The sequence below is a fragment of the Stegostoma tigrinum genome, chromosome 30 (assembly GCF_030684315.1).
Source record: "Stegostoma tigrinum isolate sSteTig4 chromosome 30, sSteTig4.hap1, whole genome shotgun sequence".
Classification (NCBI taxonomy): Eukaryota; Metazoa; Chordata; class Chondrichthyes; order Orectolobiformes; family Stegostomatidae; genus Stegostoma; species Stegostoma tigrinum.
In genome coordinates, this window is record NC_081383.1 from 44,723,900 (window position 1) to 44,742,186 (window position 18,287).

Sequence of the window (18,287 nt, forward strand, 5' to 3'; positions counted from 1 at the left end):
GTTCCTTCAAAGTCAACTGTTGGGACTATTCTGACAAATTTAGCACATCTTTAGTAACATTACACATAGCCCTGAATGGGGCCTATCTGTCTACCTGAAACTGGATCGTCAATTATACCAATGAAATGAAGTACTGAACCAGAATAAACACTGGTCATACAATACACTTGTCAATTCTGCTTCCATGTCCTGACAGAATCTCCATTCAGCTTCAGCAAAGTTTCTATTAACTTTTTGTTTTAAGAAAACTTACAATTTTAGAATCATACACTCCCTACAATGCAGAAGCAGGCTATTTAGCCCACTGAATCCACACAGACCGACCCTCCCACAATCCTGCATTTCCCATGGCCCATCCACCTAACCCGCACTTCTTTAGATTATCAGAGGAAACCAGAGCACCCAAAGGAAACACATGCTCAATCCACACTATTAATAGATTCAAATTACTTAAACAGACAAACAGTAATTAAACACAAAAAAGTTGATACTTCCACAGATTTATTCTTGCATTCAGTAGACCTAAATAAGGTGTGCACTGGTGAGTGAACACTGTTAAAAATTTACAAATAAACTGAGCTTTAACTTTCTGCTAAAACATGTCGAGTAATAACTTTGAAACTGACATTAATATGAATTGTAAAATATACGACTGTGCATTAAGCGATAGCAGTTGAATTTCTGGGGCATGAGATTATTGTTGCGGCAGGTCTCCCAGAACCAAAGTTAAGAAGTGTAAAAACACTTCCACCACAGTTTCTAGATATTCTCAATTTACAGTAGATCAGTGCTCCTCAGACAATCCAATCCAATCCAATCCACTCTCTGGCAAACACCAATGGACTTCATTGTTATTTTCAAAAAGTGCTGTGTGCACATTTTCAGCATCTCAACAACAATTTCAACATCTACTGCAAGTAGAGGGTAAATGTTTCACCCCATTATAGGTACAAGTTAAAGGAATAAAACAAAGGGGGTGGGGAGGTGTGAAATGTACAAGTTGTCAGTAGTGTTGCTATCTATTTTGAACTGTTTCTCTCAGATCTTTTATGAGTTGTGCTTAAATAACAGGGAAATTGTACTATTTATAGCAGAAACCTTAAATTCAGCAAGTTGAACAGACCTGTGCCTGTCAACTTCCCAGTCGTCTCTCTTGTAGTCCCAACGGCGATCTCGTTCTCTCAATGCAATCAGTTTGTCAAAGGATATGTAATCCCTTCCTCCATCTCTGCTGCGAGACCGCCTATGTCGACTCCTGGACCTTGTCTGTTATCCAACAGAAATAAAGAATGGTTAGGCTTGGTTCACTGATACATTTATAAGCCCCTCTCCCACCAAAACATCAAATCTTAATTTGAATCATAGACAGCTACAGCACAGTTAAAAGCCCTTCAAGCCCATTGTGTACACACCAGTCAGAAAACAACCATCTAACTATTCTAAGTCCATTTTCCAATAATTGGAATGCAAGTTCATGTCTAAATACTTCTTAAATGTCAAGAGAGAGTTCTGCCTCTACCACCCTTACAGGCAGAAAGTTCCAGATTCCCACCATCTCTTGGTGAAAATGTTTTCCTCATATCACCTTTAAACCACCTGTTTCTTACCTTAATCTATGCCCTCCATCAAGGGGATAAGTTTCTTCTTATCTATGCCCCTCATAACTTTACACATCTCAATCATGTCCTCTCTTAGTTTGCTCTGCTCTAAAAAAAATCTTCAATCTGATAAATCTGTTTTCTTAAACTCTCCAACACAGGCAACATCCTGGAAAATCTCCTTGGCATCCTCTCCAGTGCATCTCTCCTATAATGTGGATTCCAGAACTGCGTACAATACTGCGTCCAATCCATGTATCACCTTCCTGTTCTTAAATCCTAAACCTTGGCTAATAAAGACAAGTATCCCATCTATTTCTTAACAAGTCTGTCCACTTAAGGTACATGCACACCAAGATCCCTTTGATTCTCAGTGCTTCCCAGGGCCCTACCATTCATAATGTATTCCTGTCCAGAGGGATCACTCCACATTTATCTGGATTGAATGCCATTCATCACTGATCAACCCACTTGACCAGATTATATATATCGACCTGTAATCTAGGGCTATCTTCCTCATTATTTACCACTCCATTAATTTTTGTATCACCTGCAAACTTACAACTGTCCCACATTCAAGACTAAATCATTTATATTAATCACATATAAAGGGCCCCAACACTGATTCCTGTGGGATACCACTGGATAAAAACATCCAGTTCCTCTCAACTGTTACCATCCGCTTCCTGCTCTCAAACATTTATGAATCAGTCTGCCAAGTTTCCCAGGGTCTCTTACCCTTTGCTATCAATGTCCCATGTAGAACCTTATCAATAGCCTTGCTAAATTCAAAACAGACTACATCAATAGCCTTACTCTCATCTACACACCTGGTCACCTCTTTGAAAAATTCAAAGAAATTACTTAGACATGGCCTCTGCTTAACAAAACTGTGCTGACCGTTCTTGATTAATCTCTGCCTCTCCATGTGGACAGATTAATTCTGACCCTCAGAATTGCTTCCTACAGCTTCCCCATCACTGAAGTTAAACTGACTGGCCTGTCATTTCCCACTTGATCCCTTCCTGTCTTCTTGAATGAGGTATTTAATTGGCTGTTCTCCAGCACCTCTCCTGTGGTCAGACAGGAACTGATTTGTTTTTACCAGTGCCCCTGATATTTTCTCCCTTACCCCAGTAAAAGACCCTAGGATACATTTTATCCAGCCCTGGAGTTCTGTCTACTGTTCAACCTGCCAGACCACACGGAACCTTGTCTCTGTTTATGCTAATTTTTTTAGGGTTCACAGGATTTGATGGCCCAACTCTTCTTCAGGATCAGAACATCTCGGCCCTGTGCTCTCCATATTTTACTTTTCGTCTCAATGTTCTGAGAGGAATCTATGTGAACGCTTCTGTGCCCAGTCCCCTCTGGCCAAATTACATCTGATCTTCTAGCAATTGGTCTTCCTCCATGGAGTGTAAAATGGGGTCAAGTTCTATATGTTTGCTGATGGCTTTCTTCGTGGAGTGCCTAGCTTCTAGGAACTCCCCTGCCTGTCTCTGCTTTGCTTGTCCCAGGATCTTGGTGTTATCCCAACTAAATTGGCTGTTCTCCTTATCCATGTGGAGAGAGATGACTGTGAGCATTGGTCGTGTCTTTTTGTAGCCAATTCGTGTTCATGTACCCTTGATATTAATTTCTTTCCTGTTTGTCCAATGTAGCATTTGTCATAATCTCTGCAGGGAATCTTACATATGACATTAGTCCTGTCCATAGAGGGTAGTGGGTCTTTGGTTTGGGTGAGCAGTTGTCGTGGAGTTGATGTGGGTTTGTGTGCCACTCTGATCCCCGGTAGTAGTAGGAGCCTTGTGGTTAGTTTTGATGTATTTCTGATGTAAGGTAGTGTGATGAGTGAGTTGGGGCGTGTAGTATCTTCCTGGTATTGTAAACTATAACTATAGAGACGCCAACAAAACAGAATTCCTAGCCACACCCAGGTCCAACAACATCAATGAAGAAGCACAACAAGCCATAATACAGACAGTAATCCCAACACTGACCAGAAAGAGCAAAATCAACACATTGGAAATGCAAGCCCCAGAAGGACTGAAAAAGGACAACATCACAATACTACCTGCAGACAAAGGGTGCACGACAGTAATACTAAATAAAAGGGACTACACCTCCAAGTCACAGGCACTGCTAGCTAACGAGAACACATACTGGCCAGTACAGACTGACCTGACACTGCAACTAGGCAACAAAATTCTCGACACACTGAAAAGACTCAAACAGACTGGACAGATCAACAAAATAGACTTCGAAGAATGAAACCCGAAGGAACCAACACACCCCAATTCAATGGCCTCCCAAAAGTACACAAACCATAAGTACCCCTTGACCCATAGTCTCCCTACCAGGCACACCATCATACAGATTAGCCAAGGAACTATAAAGGAGACTAAGGACCTGATCAAAAAGGCATCCCACTCAATCCACTCAGTCCAAGACTTCCTCAATTCCATCAAAGGCATAAGGATAGAAGACGAGGAGACCATGAAATTGTTTGACGTCACTGCCCTATTCACATCAACAGACATACCACTAGCAAGGGAAACAATGACAGCACCACTAGAACAAGAACAAGACCCCCAGTGAAACCATTTCCACAGACAACATGCTGAAGCTACTGGACCTATGCCTCACTACCCACTTCACTTTCAACGGCTAAACATACGAACACATCAACGGGACACCCATGGGATTACCCATCTCCGGACTTATAGCTGAGGCAGTGATGCAAAGATTAAAAAGTATGGCCCTTCCGCCAATCCAACCAACACTATGGATACGCTACGTGGACGACACCTTTGTCATCACTAAACGGATCAAACTAGAGGAGACACACAAACTAATAAACAACATCTTCACCAAGGAGGAGGAGAAGAACAAACAGTTCCCATTCCTGGACAACATGGTAGAGCGCAGGACAAAAGGGAAATTCCTAACAAAGGTACACATAAAAGCCAGACACACTGATTGAGTACTGAACTTCAACAGTAACCATCCTAACACACACAAAAGAAGCTGCATGCAAACACTATTTAAACAGGCAACACACTGCAGCAGCACAGCACCAGACCAAGAAGAAGAAGATTACATCTTCCCAGGTTTAAAAGGACAACGGATATCCGAAAAACTGTTCAGAAGATGCCTATTACAAATACAACACCAGGAAGATACTACATCCCCCAACACACTCATCAAGCTACCTTACATCAGAAACACATCGGAACTAACCACAAGTCTCCTACTACCACCAGGCATCAGAGTGGCACACAAACCCACATCAACCCTACGACAACTACTCACCAGAACCAAAGACCTACTGCCCACTATGGACAGGACTAATGTCATATGTAAGATTCCCTGCAGAGACTGTGACAAACACTACATCGGACAAACAGGAAGGAAATTAACAACGAGGGTACACGATCACCAATTGGCTACAAAAATACAGGACCATTTATCCACATAGTTAAGGAGAACTGCCAATTTGACTGGGACAACACCAAGATCCTAGGGCAAGCTAAGCAGAGGCAGGCACAGGAGTTCCTAGAAGCCTGGTACTCCATGAAGAAAGCCATCAACAAACACTTAGAACTCGACCCCATATACACTCCATTGCAAAGGGAAACCAGACATGAGGTAATCCAACTCAATAGACTCCTGAGTTTAAAAACCAGGTGGGAAAACATAATGGCACTTCATCGGAGGCTGCACCGATGACGTTACCCAGCAGGGTAATGAAATGTCTACGGAACAACAACAAACAAGCTCAGCGAGCCATCCAACCACAACATCCACAACCCAAGCTACAATTCTACTCCAAAACCTTAAAACTTGTATTTCAGGCCCATTCTTGGCCTTCTTCATAACAATCTTGCAAATGGGCCCCCTCTGAAACTTCAACCACTTGCTCAGCTTTGTCAACCTAATAGTTCAGGACTGCACCCTCTCTTGTAAGGCCTTTTATGTACAGGCTTAAAAAATTCTCCCTGGATGCATTTTAAGAATTCCATTCCCTCTAAACTTTTCACACCATGATGCCCTCAGTTATGGCTCGGGAAGCTGAAATCCCTTACTATTATGACTGTATTACTTTTACATCTCCCTGAAATTTGCCTATATGTCTGATCTTCTATTTCTCTCTACTTGTAAGGGGGCCTAAAGTACACTTGTGATACAGCGATCCAGCTACCTAATTGCTCCTTTCTTGGTTTTTAAGTTCTGCCCATAAGCTTCAGTTGAGGAGTCCTCTAAGATGTCATCCCTCCTTACTGTGGTAATCAATTCACAAAATAGCAACACCACCTCTTCTTCTATCTCTCTCCCTGTCTTGCCTGAAGACCCTGTACTTTGGAATACTGAGCTGCTCCCCTCTCAATCACGTCTTGAGTGACAGCAATGACATCATACCCTTACTGCCTTGCTCATAAGATTCGAGGCATTCAATTAAATTGTTAACTTACAGTCTGCTCCAAACACTAACTCTGGAGGTGACTGCCACAGTCACATCCCAAAACTTTGAAGGCATTTCTACTGCTTTGGTTTAAGTTCTTTATTTTTATATTTGTGATTGTTAAACATGAAACTAATATCACTTTACAAGTTTTGGGTTCCAACAACAGAATAAACTTAACCACACACATTTAAAACTGGAAAACGTACAGCAAACTTTTCATTATGCACCTATGGGCTATGGGTGTGTCATACACCAGATAAACAAGCGGTCCACATTATCAATGAAAACAGACACTAATAGAAATATAATGCAGGAGGTATACATCTCACTACTCTACCTTATTTACAGCATAAATCACAAGCAAGACTGCAACTGTGCCTTAATTAAATCTTACTGGCCGATGGCTTTCTCACTTGCACCCTCAACCATGGACATTGTGGTATTTGAAGAGAAATTCACTTGAAATTGAAACAACTGTTGATATTTCATGTGGCAATTCAATTAAACAACAAGCATACCTACTGAATGTGAATTTGCTAACTGAGCTGGAAGGTTAGTTTTCAGACGTTTCGTCACCATTCTAGGTAACATCATCAGTGAGCCTCCGACAAAGCGCTGGTGTTATGTCCCGCTTTCTATTTATCTGGTTAGGTTTCCTTGGGTTGGTGATGTCATTTCCTGTTCTTTTTCTCAGGGGATGGTAGATTGGCTCCAAGTCAATGTGTTTGTTGATGGAATTCCGGTTGGAATGCCATGCTTCTAGGAATACTCGTGCATGTCTCTGTTTGGCTTGTCCGAGGATGGATGTGTTGTCCCAATCAAAGTGGTGTCCTTCCTTATCTGTATGTAAGGATACGAGTGATAGTGGGTCATGTCGTTTTGTGGCTAGTTGATGTTCATGTGTCCTGGTGGCTAGCTTCCTGTCAGTTTGTCACAGTTCTTGCAAGGTATTTTGTAGATGACATTCGTTTTATTTGTTGTCTGTATAGGGTCCCTATACAGACAACAAATAAAACGAATGTCATCTACAAAATACCTTGCAAGAACTGTGACAAACACTACATTGGACAAACTGGCAGGAAGCTAGCCACCAGGATACATGAACATCAGCTAGCCACAAAACGACATGACCCACTGTCACTCGTATCCTTACATACAGATAAGGAAGGACACCACTTTGATTGGGACAACACATCCATCCTAGAACAAGCCAAACAGAGACAAGCACGGGAATTCCTAGAAGCAGGGCATTCCAACCAGAATTCCATCAACAAACACATTGATTTGGAGCCAATCTACCATCCTCTGAGAAAAAGAACAGGAAATGACATCACCAACCCAAGGAAACCTAACCAGATAAATAGAAAGCGGGACATAACACCAGCGCTTCGTCGGAGGCTCACTGATGATGTTACCTAGAATGGTGATGAAATGTCTGAAAACTAACCTTCCAGCTCAGCGAGCAAACTCACATCCAGAACCTCAACCTGAGCTACAAATCTTCTCAAAACTCGCAAGCATACCTACATCGAGGTGATTAAATTAAAAAAAAAACAATAATTGCAGTAAACCTCACAGTATTTGAGGTATACAACTGTTGCCAGTTTATCGAGAATGCCAGTTCATAAAGCGCTGGTTAAAACAAAGTTTACTCACCCTCCTCCTTTCTCGCTCTCTTCGCCTCACTGAACTTCGACTTCCTAGAGTGGTATTGAAAAGAAAAGCTCATTTTCTTTCAGAATGTATACACTGCTGTACTTTTGATTTCACACAAAGTTCGACATATTTGTTGGTCAAAAATGCAAAGTTTCTTTGTCTCAGCAAGTGATAGATTGCAAATTAACAACCTCAAAATTGACATACCTTCGTTTATAATACTAAGTTATTCAGTCTGGACATGGTGTTCCAGACCTTGATATTCAGATTATTGCTTTTAAATAAAAATTACATGAATGACTTGGAAGACTTGGGCTACACAAAGCAATCCTCACTGTTAATGGATGAAACATACGGTAAACAATGAGGACAGAAACAGACTTCCAAATATAGACAAACTGATGAAATCAGCAACCATGACAGGTGAAATTTAACTCAGGGAAGCATGACCTCCACTATTCCCTCTCCAATCAAAAGGGTAAATCCTGACTACAAGTTGCATAAACCTGTCTTATATTTGCTTGAATGTATTTAGGTGGTTGAGGAATGATTTATTTAACAAGGAAGAAAAACTATTTCCTGTAATGGGCAAATCGTGAGCATGAAAGCATAATCCTAAGACTAGAGCTGGACTATTTAGATGTGAAACCAGAAACCACTATTTTTAAACTAAAAAACTGAAGGGACCACATATGTTTCCTTTTTGGACTATAATCTAGAATGGATTACTGCTGCTCGAATATCAGGACACAGTTTTGCAAACTTGGAAAAAATCAGGCAGTGTATATTTTTAGTTATGCAAGGCATTGTTGCTTCAATGCAGTGAGATAAATGCTTTAAGACTGTGTGAGACCAGAACCACACGGTGGAGGAAAAACAGTCTGATAACAGCTTGGTTCACCTACAGTTCGTTCCAGATTCTAAGTGCAAAGCCAGCAGAAGAAAATCAGCTATACAGCATATTCAAAAAGAAAGGGTACCCAATGAACACAGTCCACCAATTTCTCAGCAACAAACCCAAACAAACAGACAAAATGTGCCCAGAAACCATAACCACTCTCCCCTGCATCAAACACATTTCGGAAATGACCGCCAGACTACTCAGAGTTCTTGGCATCATGGTAGCCCACAAACCCACCAACACACTAAAACAGCAGCTAATGAACCTAAAAGACCCTATACAGACAACAAGCAAAACGAACGTCATCTACAAAATACCTTGCAAGAACTATGACAAACACTACATTGGACAAACAGGCAGAAAGCTAGCCACCAGGATACATGAACATCAACTAGCCACAAAACGACACGACCCACTATCACTAGTATCCTTACATACAGATGAGGAAGGACACCACTTTGATTGGGACAACACATCCATCCTAGGACAAGCCAATCAGAGACACGCACGAGAATTCCTAGAAGCATGGCATTCCAACCGGAACTCCATCAACAAAACACATTGGCTCCAAATCAATCTACCATCCTCTGAGAAAAAGAACAGAAAATGACATCACTAACACAGGAAATGACATCACCAACTCAAGGAAACCTAAACAGATAAACAGAAAGCGGGACATAACACCAGCGCTTCGTCGGAGGCTCACTGATGATGTTACCTAGAATGGTGACGAAATGTCTGAAAAGTAACCTTCCAGCTCAGCGAGCAAACTCACATCCAGAAACTCAACCTGAGCTACAAATCTTCTCAAAACTCTCTAAAACATCCGTCTCTCCCTTCTCTCTACGTGAGTGAAAAGATGAAAAAAAAACTAAGAAACTTAGAAAGTAATCTAAAACAAGAAAAAATCAACAATTGAAATAAAGAACTACGGTCTCTTTTTAGGGAAGAGCATATCATCATTGCCGAAATCAAAAGGAACTATTTTAACCCACCCTTGAACTTCATTTTTCCTGTCTATATTTTGTCTCCACTAATAGAACATAGAACATAGAACATAGAACAGTACAGCACAGAACAGGCCCTTCAGCCCACAATGTTGTGCCGACCATTGATCCTCATGGATGCACCCTCAAATTTCTGTGACCATATGCATGTCCAGCAGTCTCTTAAATGACCCCAATGACCTTGCTTCCACAACTGCTGCTGGCAACGCATTCCATGCTCTCACAACTCTCTGCGTAAAGAACCTGCCTCTGACATCCCCTCTATACTTTCCACCAACCAGCTTAAAACTATGACCCCTCGTGCTAGCCATTTCTGCCCTGGGAAATAGTCTCTGGCTATCGACTCTATCTATGCCTCTCATATGTCAAATTAAATTATGGATGACTGCAAATGTATTTGAGGTTTTAAACGGGTACAGTTAAAGACACAGAACAGTAATTATTTATTTTCTTTGTAATTTAACAGTTAAATCTGTTTACACGAGTTATTTTCTGTTAAACTAGCGCGAACTGCATTTGTCCAGCACAACAGTCAGAGCAATTGGTGACCTTGGAGGTGTAATTGGGCATTCACACATTTGCAATGGATTGTGTATCAGTGAAACTCAATTGTCAGTGCAATGACACAACAAAGGGTTCTGAAACTTTTCTCTTATCTTAACACCAATCCCTCAATAAAAGCTGTGGATGCTTGGTCAAATGACACCTGAGACGGAGTTCAACAGAATTATTTTTCATTGAAGCTATCAGATGTGAAATCAACACCTGGAATGAAGTGTGAGGTACAGGTCAGTTAAGAACCTAAATCGATGGTTAGAGGGTATGAAATGACCTACTCGAACTTTATTAATGACTTTTCCAAGCAGTAAGATGCTTAAATCAACAGAGTTTCAACGTCAATTAAAGTGAAAGGATGTTAAGTGGGTTAATGTGATACACATCCAAATTTTGCCATGCACATTTTGCTTAGTTGCCCTTACTTGAGTGTGATCTGTGTCCACCAGCATTCCCTTCTCTCGTTCTGTCTTTTCTTCTATCATCATCCTGTTTCGTGGAATCTCCTTGGCTGCCTTTTCTATCATCTTTTTTGCCATTGATAGATGACCTGAATTAGAATTATTTGAACAATTCTTATCAACAGATATATGATGTACCTAGTAGGTTGACTCGGAGGATGTAAAGGCAGAACACTATTTAATATGCAATACAAGATTATTTATAATTCAGTGGTAACTCAATGGAGGAAACAAATCTCAGAACTTCCTGGTCTGTAAGCTGAGTTAGTTACTGAAGATGATAACAGTTGCTTAGGAATCAAGAACACCTTTGACAGGTGAAGAAACAATTGAGATTCTACTGATCTCAACTGCCTTCAAACCATGTCAAAATGAGGACAATTCTGGACTGGAAATGTAAGAAAGTGCAACAACCACCTGGAATGAAGATTCCTATGAATACTTTCTAACCAGACAGTCACAACAACCTAGCAGCTTATAATAAATAGAAGTAGTAAGCACTAGTCAGAACATGCTGTTCCTACACAGCATGAGCTCAGAAGAAAATTAGATGATCTTATCAACAGTCACATTATGCAAACATTTTAAAGTTAAGTAGCCTCTGACAACAGCTTTTAAATGCAGTGAAGGATAAAAGCGAGGGATAACTATCAAAACTTCTGCAGCAGAATGCTCCCTAGTAATACTGCAGCATAGTCTTCAGTAGAGGCACTTACTTATCTCTTGACTGATCTCCATCATTCTCACTTCTTCGGCTGGAACTTTGTCTGGAGACTTTCTTCACATTTCCCACCTTCTGCTCTGTACGTTTCTTACATCCAGGTTCACTTTTGGCCTGCAAACACAAACAGCACTTCGTACTTTAAAGGAACTTGAACTTCAGTGCATTTTAATCACACGTCACTGATATTACTCCTGTTCCTAAAGGGACCCAATAATCTCTGCAAAGTAAATGGCACATCCAACATGTTACTTAGTCCTCATTTGTCCATGCCATTTCCCTTCCATCTGTCAATATTCATCAGTATTTAGCTGTTCCTTAAGTATCTGTGTCTTTCTGTGATTTCTTCAGCCCAAACAGCACATGAGAATGAGTATACCATATTGTTTTTTCAAAACTGAGTTATAAAGGTCATGTTTGCAATCTTTGCTTTCACCACTTAAGGAATTAATACTTCATCAAAATCTTTGCAATCCAGTCTATGTCAAGAATATGTAAATTGTGGATTCTTTATTCCAATTGCTGAATATGGAAGGTGCAGAAAATAACACTACTGCTCTTTTTAAAAAAAACAAATGAATTTAAATAATCTCGATTCTTTACACAGACATCCTTCTCACAATACTGTAACTCAGCAGAGCTGAATTTCTTAGTTGTTCACCCCAATTAACACAATAGTTGGGTGCTGCTTTATTTCGACGGAAAAGCTGCAATGAGCTGGGTGACATACCGGAATTTACCTCCCTGGTTCCGAAGGCCAAATTATTAGGAATAGGTGGTCATTCTGCCCCTCATTCAAATCTACTGAACTACTTGATCATGGTTATGTTCTTGTGATCTAAACTCCACTTGCTGCCTGCCACCATATCCCTAAGCTCTCTTTGGAATCTCTCTTCATAATCTGCCCACCTCAGTCTTTATTATATTTAACGACTGTCTCAACTGCTTTCAATTTCAAAGTACAACAACCGTCAACAGAAATTACTTTTCATCTCCATCTGAAGTGGGAGACTATTATTTTTCAACTTTGCCCCTTAGTTCTAGATTTGCCTCCATGAAGAAACATCCTCTCAGTATCACTCCTGTCAATTTTAGCTGATTCAAAGAGATCACCTCACATTCTTTTAAATTCCAATTAGTACAGGCCTAACCTGCTCAATATTTTGAGAAGTCTAATCTTTTCAATCCAATGAGCAGTCTCTGTAATGTTCATTTTTACTATACTCCTTATGTGGTAAGAGTAAAACTGTACACAGTACTCTAGATTGTATCAGTGATAATGGGAACTGCAGATGCTGGAGAATCCAAGATAATGAAATGTGAGGCTGGATGAACACAGCAGGCCCAGCAGCATCTCCTGAGATGCTGCTGGGCCTGCTGTGTTCATCCAGCCTCACAGTTCATTATCACAGTACTCTAGATATAGACTTTCCAATGACAGCCAAAGGTCCACTTAGTTTCCAAATTACTTGATGCACCTGCATGCTGATCTTTCAAGATTCATGTACAAGCACACCAAGATCCCCCTTTATAAGAGTATTCTGCAGGGTCTTTCCATTTCAGCAATATTCTTTTTGATTTAAACTTACCGATACAAAAAAAATCTGAGCATTTTGTTCGTTTGACTAAATTTTCTGAATAAAACTTTTTTCTTAAATCAAGCCTGTAATGAGATAATTATAGTGACTGGCTAAAACTACAACTCCAGATGAGGTACACAAAGCTGAAAAGAAACTCAGCTAGCTTCAAAGAAAATATCAAAAATCCCAATTTTTAAACATATGCCAACAAAGATAACTCAATTCAATTCAAGAGATGGGAGTTAATTGATGCAATAGAATTGGCCCAGGGAACAGGAAGTCATGTTGGTCATCATTCAGCATAAAAAGTGTTAACATGCAGATTTATATGATTATTTAGCACCTGGTTTGCTCTCAAGTAATTTGAACTGGTGTATGAAGATGCCAGAATAAATGAAAACCTGGTGAAAAACCAGAGTGTGTGCCTTTCCAGAAATCACATACACACAGAGATACAGGAATTTCTTTAAAGCCGCACACAACATGCAGCAAATTAAAAATCTAAATATGCTTGCGAGTTTTGAGAAGATTTGTAGCTCAGGTTGAGGTTCTGGATGTGAGTTTGCTCGCTGAGCTGGAAGGTTAGTTTTCAGACGTTTCGTCACCATTCTAAGTAACATCATCAGTGAGCCTCCGACGAAGCGCTGGTGTTATGTCCCGCTTTCTATTTATTAGATAGAAAGCGGGACATAACACCAGCGCTTCGTCGGAGGCTCACTGATGATGTTACCTAGAATGGTGACAAAACGTCTGAAAATCTAAATATGCTTGTTAGCTGTTCCCCTTAGAAATTTCTTTGTTCTCACCAGTTCTACAGTGATAGTTTGTCCATTTAGTTCAGACTGATTCAGGGCATTGATGCTTTCTGTTGCCTCTTCCGGTGTCAACATCGTTATGAATCCATAGCAGCGAGCACCAGGATTACGAGCATCAGTTACTACTTTGGCACAAATCACCTGTGTAAAAATGATCAAAGACAGGATGCACTGACAATATTTTCTAAGGAAATGCTGTGAAATCAAGTCATTTTGGCTGGGTAAATGTTTACCTGCAAGTTAATATTTTATGAAAAGCAAATAGCAAAGTTCTTTAAACAGTTGACACAGCCAACGTAAACAAATACAGCTGCAACCCCATTTTAAAATAATACAGACTGAAGTTTGACAAATCTAAATTTTTATAATGCCATATCAAAGAAAGCATTCACTTTTAATTTTGCCTTGTATCCAGTTTCCCAGTTTAGATTATTTGTAACATTACTGCACAGTTCTCAACAGCAAAATCCCCCGCCATTCATTTTAACATGACTCAAAGGGACTTTATCATATCCCTAAGAAACAAGTCCAAAGGTGCACTGACCATCTTAAACTGCCCCATATTGTTCATAGATGTGTAGATTAGGTGGGTTAACTATTTGTACATGAGGAATTATGGGGATAGGGTGGGATGCTCTTTGGAGAGTTGATGTAGACTCAGTGGGCCAAATGGCCTCTATCTGCATTGTCGCGAGTCTATGATTCTAAGTGAGAAGCAATACACAATTCAGTCCTACAATACACTGCAGTCCTTCAAAACCATTGCTAACAATATTGGATTACATTCAGTTTTCTTTCCAATTAGCCATTCATCTCTCACTTTTCCCTTTCCCAACTTCTTTGTCTCCACTTCTGGGGATAAACTTTCTACGAGAACAACATGCTCAGAGCTACACTTCTCACACTGCATCCTGCAAAGACTGCAATGGGGTAGATTGTTCTGATGATGCTTCTTTCAGAAATGCCACTTCCAACATAAGTCTCCCATTTTTCTTCACCTAAAAATTCCTCCCCACTCTAGCTAATAGCCTTCAACAGAGTCTGACCCACTTCCCACTATTCTTATCTCATACCTTTCTCCCAGAACCATAACACGTTCCTCTTGAATTCATTTTCGATTCCATCTGCTATCATATTCAAAGCTCATCGTTCACCATATTCACCAGTTGCCACCAAACTATGTTCTCCTCCCTTCCCTAGGTAGTATTCCAAAAGTATCATTCCCCTTCCCATGTGGAATTATAGGAAATATAACACTTGTCATTTACACTCTCCTTGACAAAAGGCCCCAAACATTTCTTCCAGGTGAAGCAGTAACTTATTTGTACTTTCAATCTAGTCTACAATATTGACTACTCACAATGCAATTAAGGTAGCACAGTGGCTACTGCCTCATAATGCCAGGGACCAGGAGAGGGTCAGCATGAATATGATGGGCCAAGTGGCCTGCTTCCATGTATAGGGATTCTGTGTACCCTCTTCTATATGTACATAGCAGATAATGCAGAAACATGCAATTCAGCTCATCAAGTCTGCTCCACCATTCAATGAGATCACTGCTGTTCTGATAATTCTCAGATAAATAGTGTGACTGTTTTGCATAACACATCTACTCAGTCAGCAGGCCTGACCACAAACTTTTGGTGTCTTGCCTTTTCATTTGCCCTAATGCCTGCATTTCTGGCCTAGGCCTGCTGCAGTGTGACAGTGAAGCTCAATGCAACAGGAGGAACAGCATCTTCTTTTCCACTGCAGTACTTCACAGTTTTCCAGCTGAACAATGAGGTTAACACTTCAGACCGTGAACTCTGTCCTCCACTAATATTTTTGTTACTCCCATATGGTTATCTTCTTTTCGTTCTTTTAATTTTGTTTCTTTGAGCTGGCCTTGACTATATTATTAAATTCTACTCCGGACCAATGCTTAGTTTCATTCTCTACAGCCATTACTAATCCGGTTGGAGACTTTTACTCTATATACTTTGATCTCTCATATACCCCATCCTTTAACATATCCCAACTTTGCGCTTTCTTCCCCACTCCCCCTTTCTCCCTCATTCAATGTCATAAAACCCATCATAGAATCCTTTGAGTAGAAACAGGCCCAACAAATCCATACCAACTCTCTGAACAGCATTCCAATTAGCCATTCTTCTCTCACTTTTCCCCTTCCCAACTTCTTTGGCTCCATTTCTGGGGATAAGCTTTCTACTAGAAATAACATGCACAGAGCTACAGTTCCTCTCCCATTGCTGCAACCCCACATTTCCCATGGGTAATCCACTTAACCTATCCATCCTGGACACTATGGGCCAATCCACCTAAACTGCTCACCTTTTGGACTGTAGGAAGAAACCCACGCAGATACAGGGAGATTCTTCAATTGTCAAGAGAATCATAACTTCTCTTTCTCTCTCTCTCTGCACATGCTGCTAGACCAGGGTATCTACATACTTTCCTATTTTTTTTTCAGTTTCTGCAGCACCCTGTTTTTTCATTCAGCTTTTACAGCTTGCCAGCTCTCAGTGTTCATTCCTCATTGAAACTACACTACTGAAAGTGCAGTGTTTACAAAATAATATTTTAAACATAATATATCTTTGAATAAACATTTTGTACAGCTACAGTGCCATACCGTTTCTCCTCTTTTCCATCTCATTTGGATATTTCAGCTCAGATGGATTGTGAATAGACAGATATCATTAAGTATCTGCTTAACAGTGGACTGTACACACTCATGCTTCAGAAAGTTGTGGTTGAAGCCTTACTTAAGGATGCAAGCACATGCTAGGTTGATGCTTTGCTGTCATACCTAGAAAGTACTGCTTTACTGAAAGCACACTTTTGCTGGAAGCACTCTTTAACTAACTGTTCAGCTGGGCATAGGGTATTCCAGGCACCATACGAAAACCAACAAATAATAGTGATATACTGCATGGAAACAGACCCTTCAGTCCATCCCATCCGTGCCAACCAGATGTATAAATAAATCTAGTCCAATTTGCCAGCATTTGGCCCATATTCCGCTAAACCTTTCCTATTCACATACCAGCCAAATGCCTTTTAAATGTTGTAACTGTACCAGCCTCCCCCACTTCCTCTGGCAGCTTGTTCCATTCATGTAATATCCTCTGCATGAGAAAGTTACCCCTTAGGACCCTTTTAAATAGCGAGTTTTGAGAAGATTTGTAGCTCAGGTTGAGGTTCTGGATGTGAGTTTGCTCGCTGAGCTGAAAGGTTAGTTTTCAGTCGTTTCGTCAACATTCTAGGTAACATCATCAGTGAGCCTCCGATGAAGGGCTGGTGTTATGTCCAACTTTCTATTTATCTGGTTAGGTTTCCTTGGGTTGGTGATGTCATCTCCTGTTCTTTTTCTCAGGGGATGGTAGATTGGCTCCAAATCAATATGTGTTTGTTGATGGAGTTCCGGTTGGAATGCCATGCTTCTAGGAATTCTCGTGCATGTCTCTGTTTGGCTTGTCCTAGGATGGGTGTGTTGTCCCAATCAAAGTGGTGTCCTTCCTCATCTGTATGTAAGGATACAAGTGACAGTGGGTCATGTCGTTTTGTGGCTAGTTGATGTTCATGTATCCTGGTGGCTAGCTTCCTGCCAGTTTGTCCAATGTAGTGTTTGTCACAGTTCTTGCAAGGTATTTTGTAGATGGCGTTCATTTTATTTGTTGTCTGTATAGGGTCTTTTAAGTTCATTAGCTGCTGTTTTAGTGTGTTGCTGGGCTTGTGGGCTACCCTGATGCCAAGAGGTCCGAGTAGTCTGGCAGTCATTTCGGAAATGTCTTTGATGTGGGGAGAGTGGTTATGGTTTCTGAGCCCTTTTTGTCTGTTTGTTTGGGTTTGTTGCTGAGAAATCGGCGGACTGTGTTCATAGGGTACCCGTTCTTTTTGAATACGCTGTATAGGTGATTTTCCTCTGCTCTGCGTAGTTCCTTTGTGCTGCAGTGTGTCGGGGCTCATTGGAATAATGTTCTAATGCAGCTTCGTTTGTGGGTGTTGGGATGGTTGCTCCTGTAGTTCAGTATTTGGACCAAATACTGAACTACAGGAGCAACCATCCCAACACCCACAAACGAAGCTGCATTAGAACATTATTCCAATGAGCCCCGACACACTGCAGCACAAAGGAACTACGCAGAGCAGAGGAAAATCACCTATACAGCGTATTCAAAAAGAACGGGTACCCTATGAACACAGTCCGCCGATTTCTCAGCAACAAACCCAAACAAACAGACAAAAAGGGCTCAGAAACCATAACCACTCTCCCCACATCAAAGACATTTCCGAAATGACTGCCAGACTACTCGGACCTCTTGGCATCAGGGTAGCCCACAAGCCCAGCAACACACTAAAACAGCAGCTAATGAACTTAAAAGACCCTATACAGACAACAAATAAAATGAACGCCATCTACAAAATACCTTGCAAGAACTGTGACAAACACTACATTGGACAAACTGGCAGGAAGCTAGCCACCAGGATACATGAACATCAACTAGCCACAAAACGACAT

At 40.8% G+C, this 18,287-nt stretch overlaps 1 protein-coding gene across 2 annotated transcripts in view; it reads right to left on the bottom strand.

Moving 5' to 3' along the window:
- LOC125465674 (scaffold attachment factor B1-like) overlaps positions 1 to 18,287 on the bottom strand; it is a 104,509-nt gene that overhangs the window by 23,943 nt on the left and 62,279 nt on the right. For both annotated transcript variants that reach the window (XM_059638433.1, XM_059638432.1), the window contains 5 exons: positions 13,754 to 13,903; positions 11,363 to 11,481; positions 10,611 to 10,735; positions 7,723 to 7,766; positions 1,124 to 1,266 (listed from right to left, as the gene is read on the bottom strand). In XM_059638433.1, the coding sequence (XP_059494416.1) occupies positions 1,124 to 1,266; positions 7,723 to 7,766; positions 10,611 to 10,735; positions 11,363 to 11,481; positions 13,754 to 13,903 (581 nt within the window). The remainder of the gene's footprint in view (positions 1 to 1,123; positions 1,267 to 7,722; positions 7,767 to 10,610; positions 10,736 to 11,362; positions 11,482 to 13,753; positions 13,904 to 18,287) is intronic.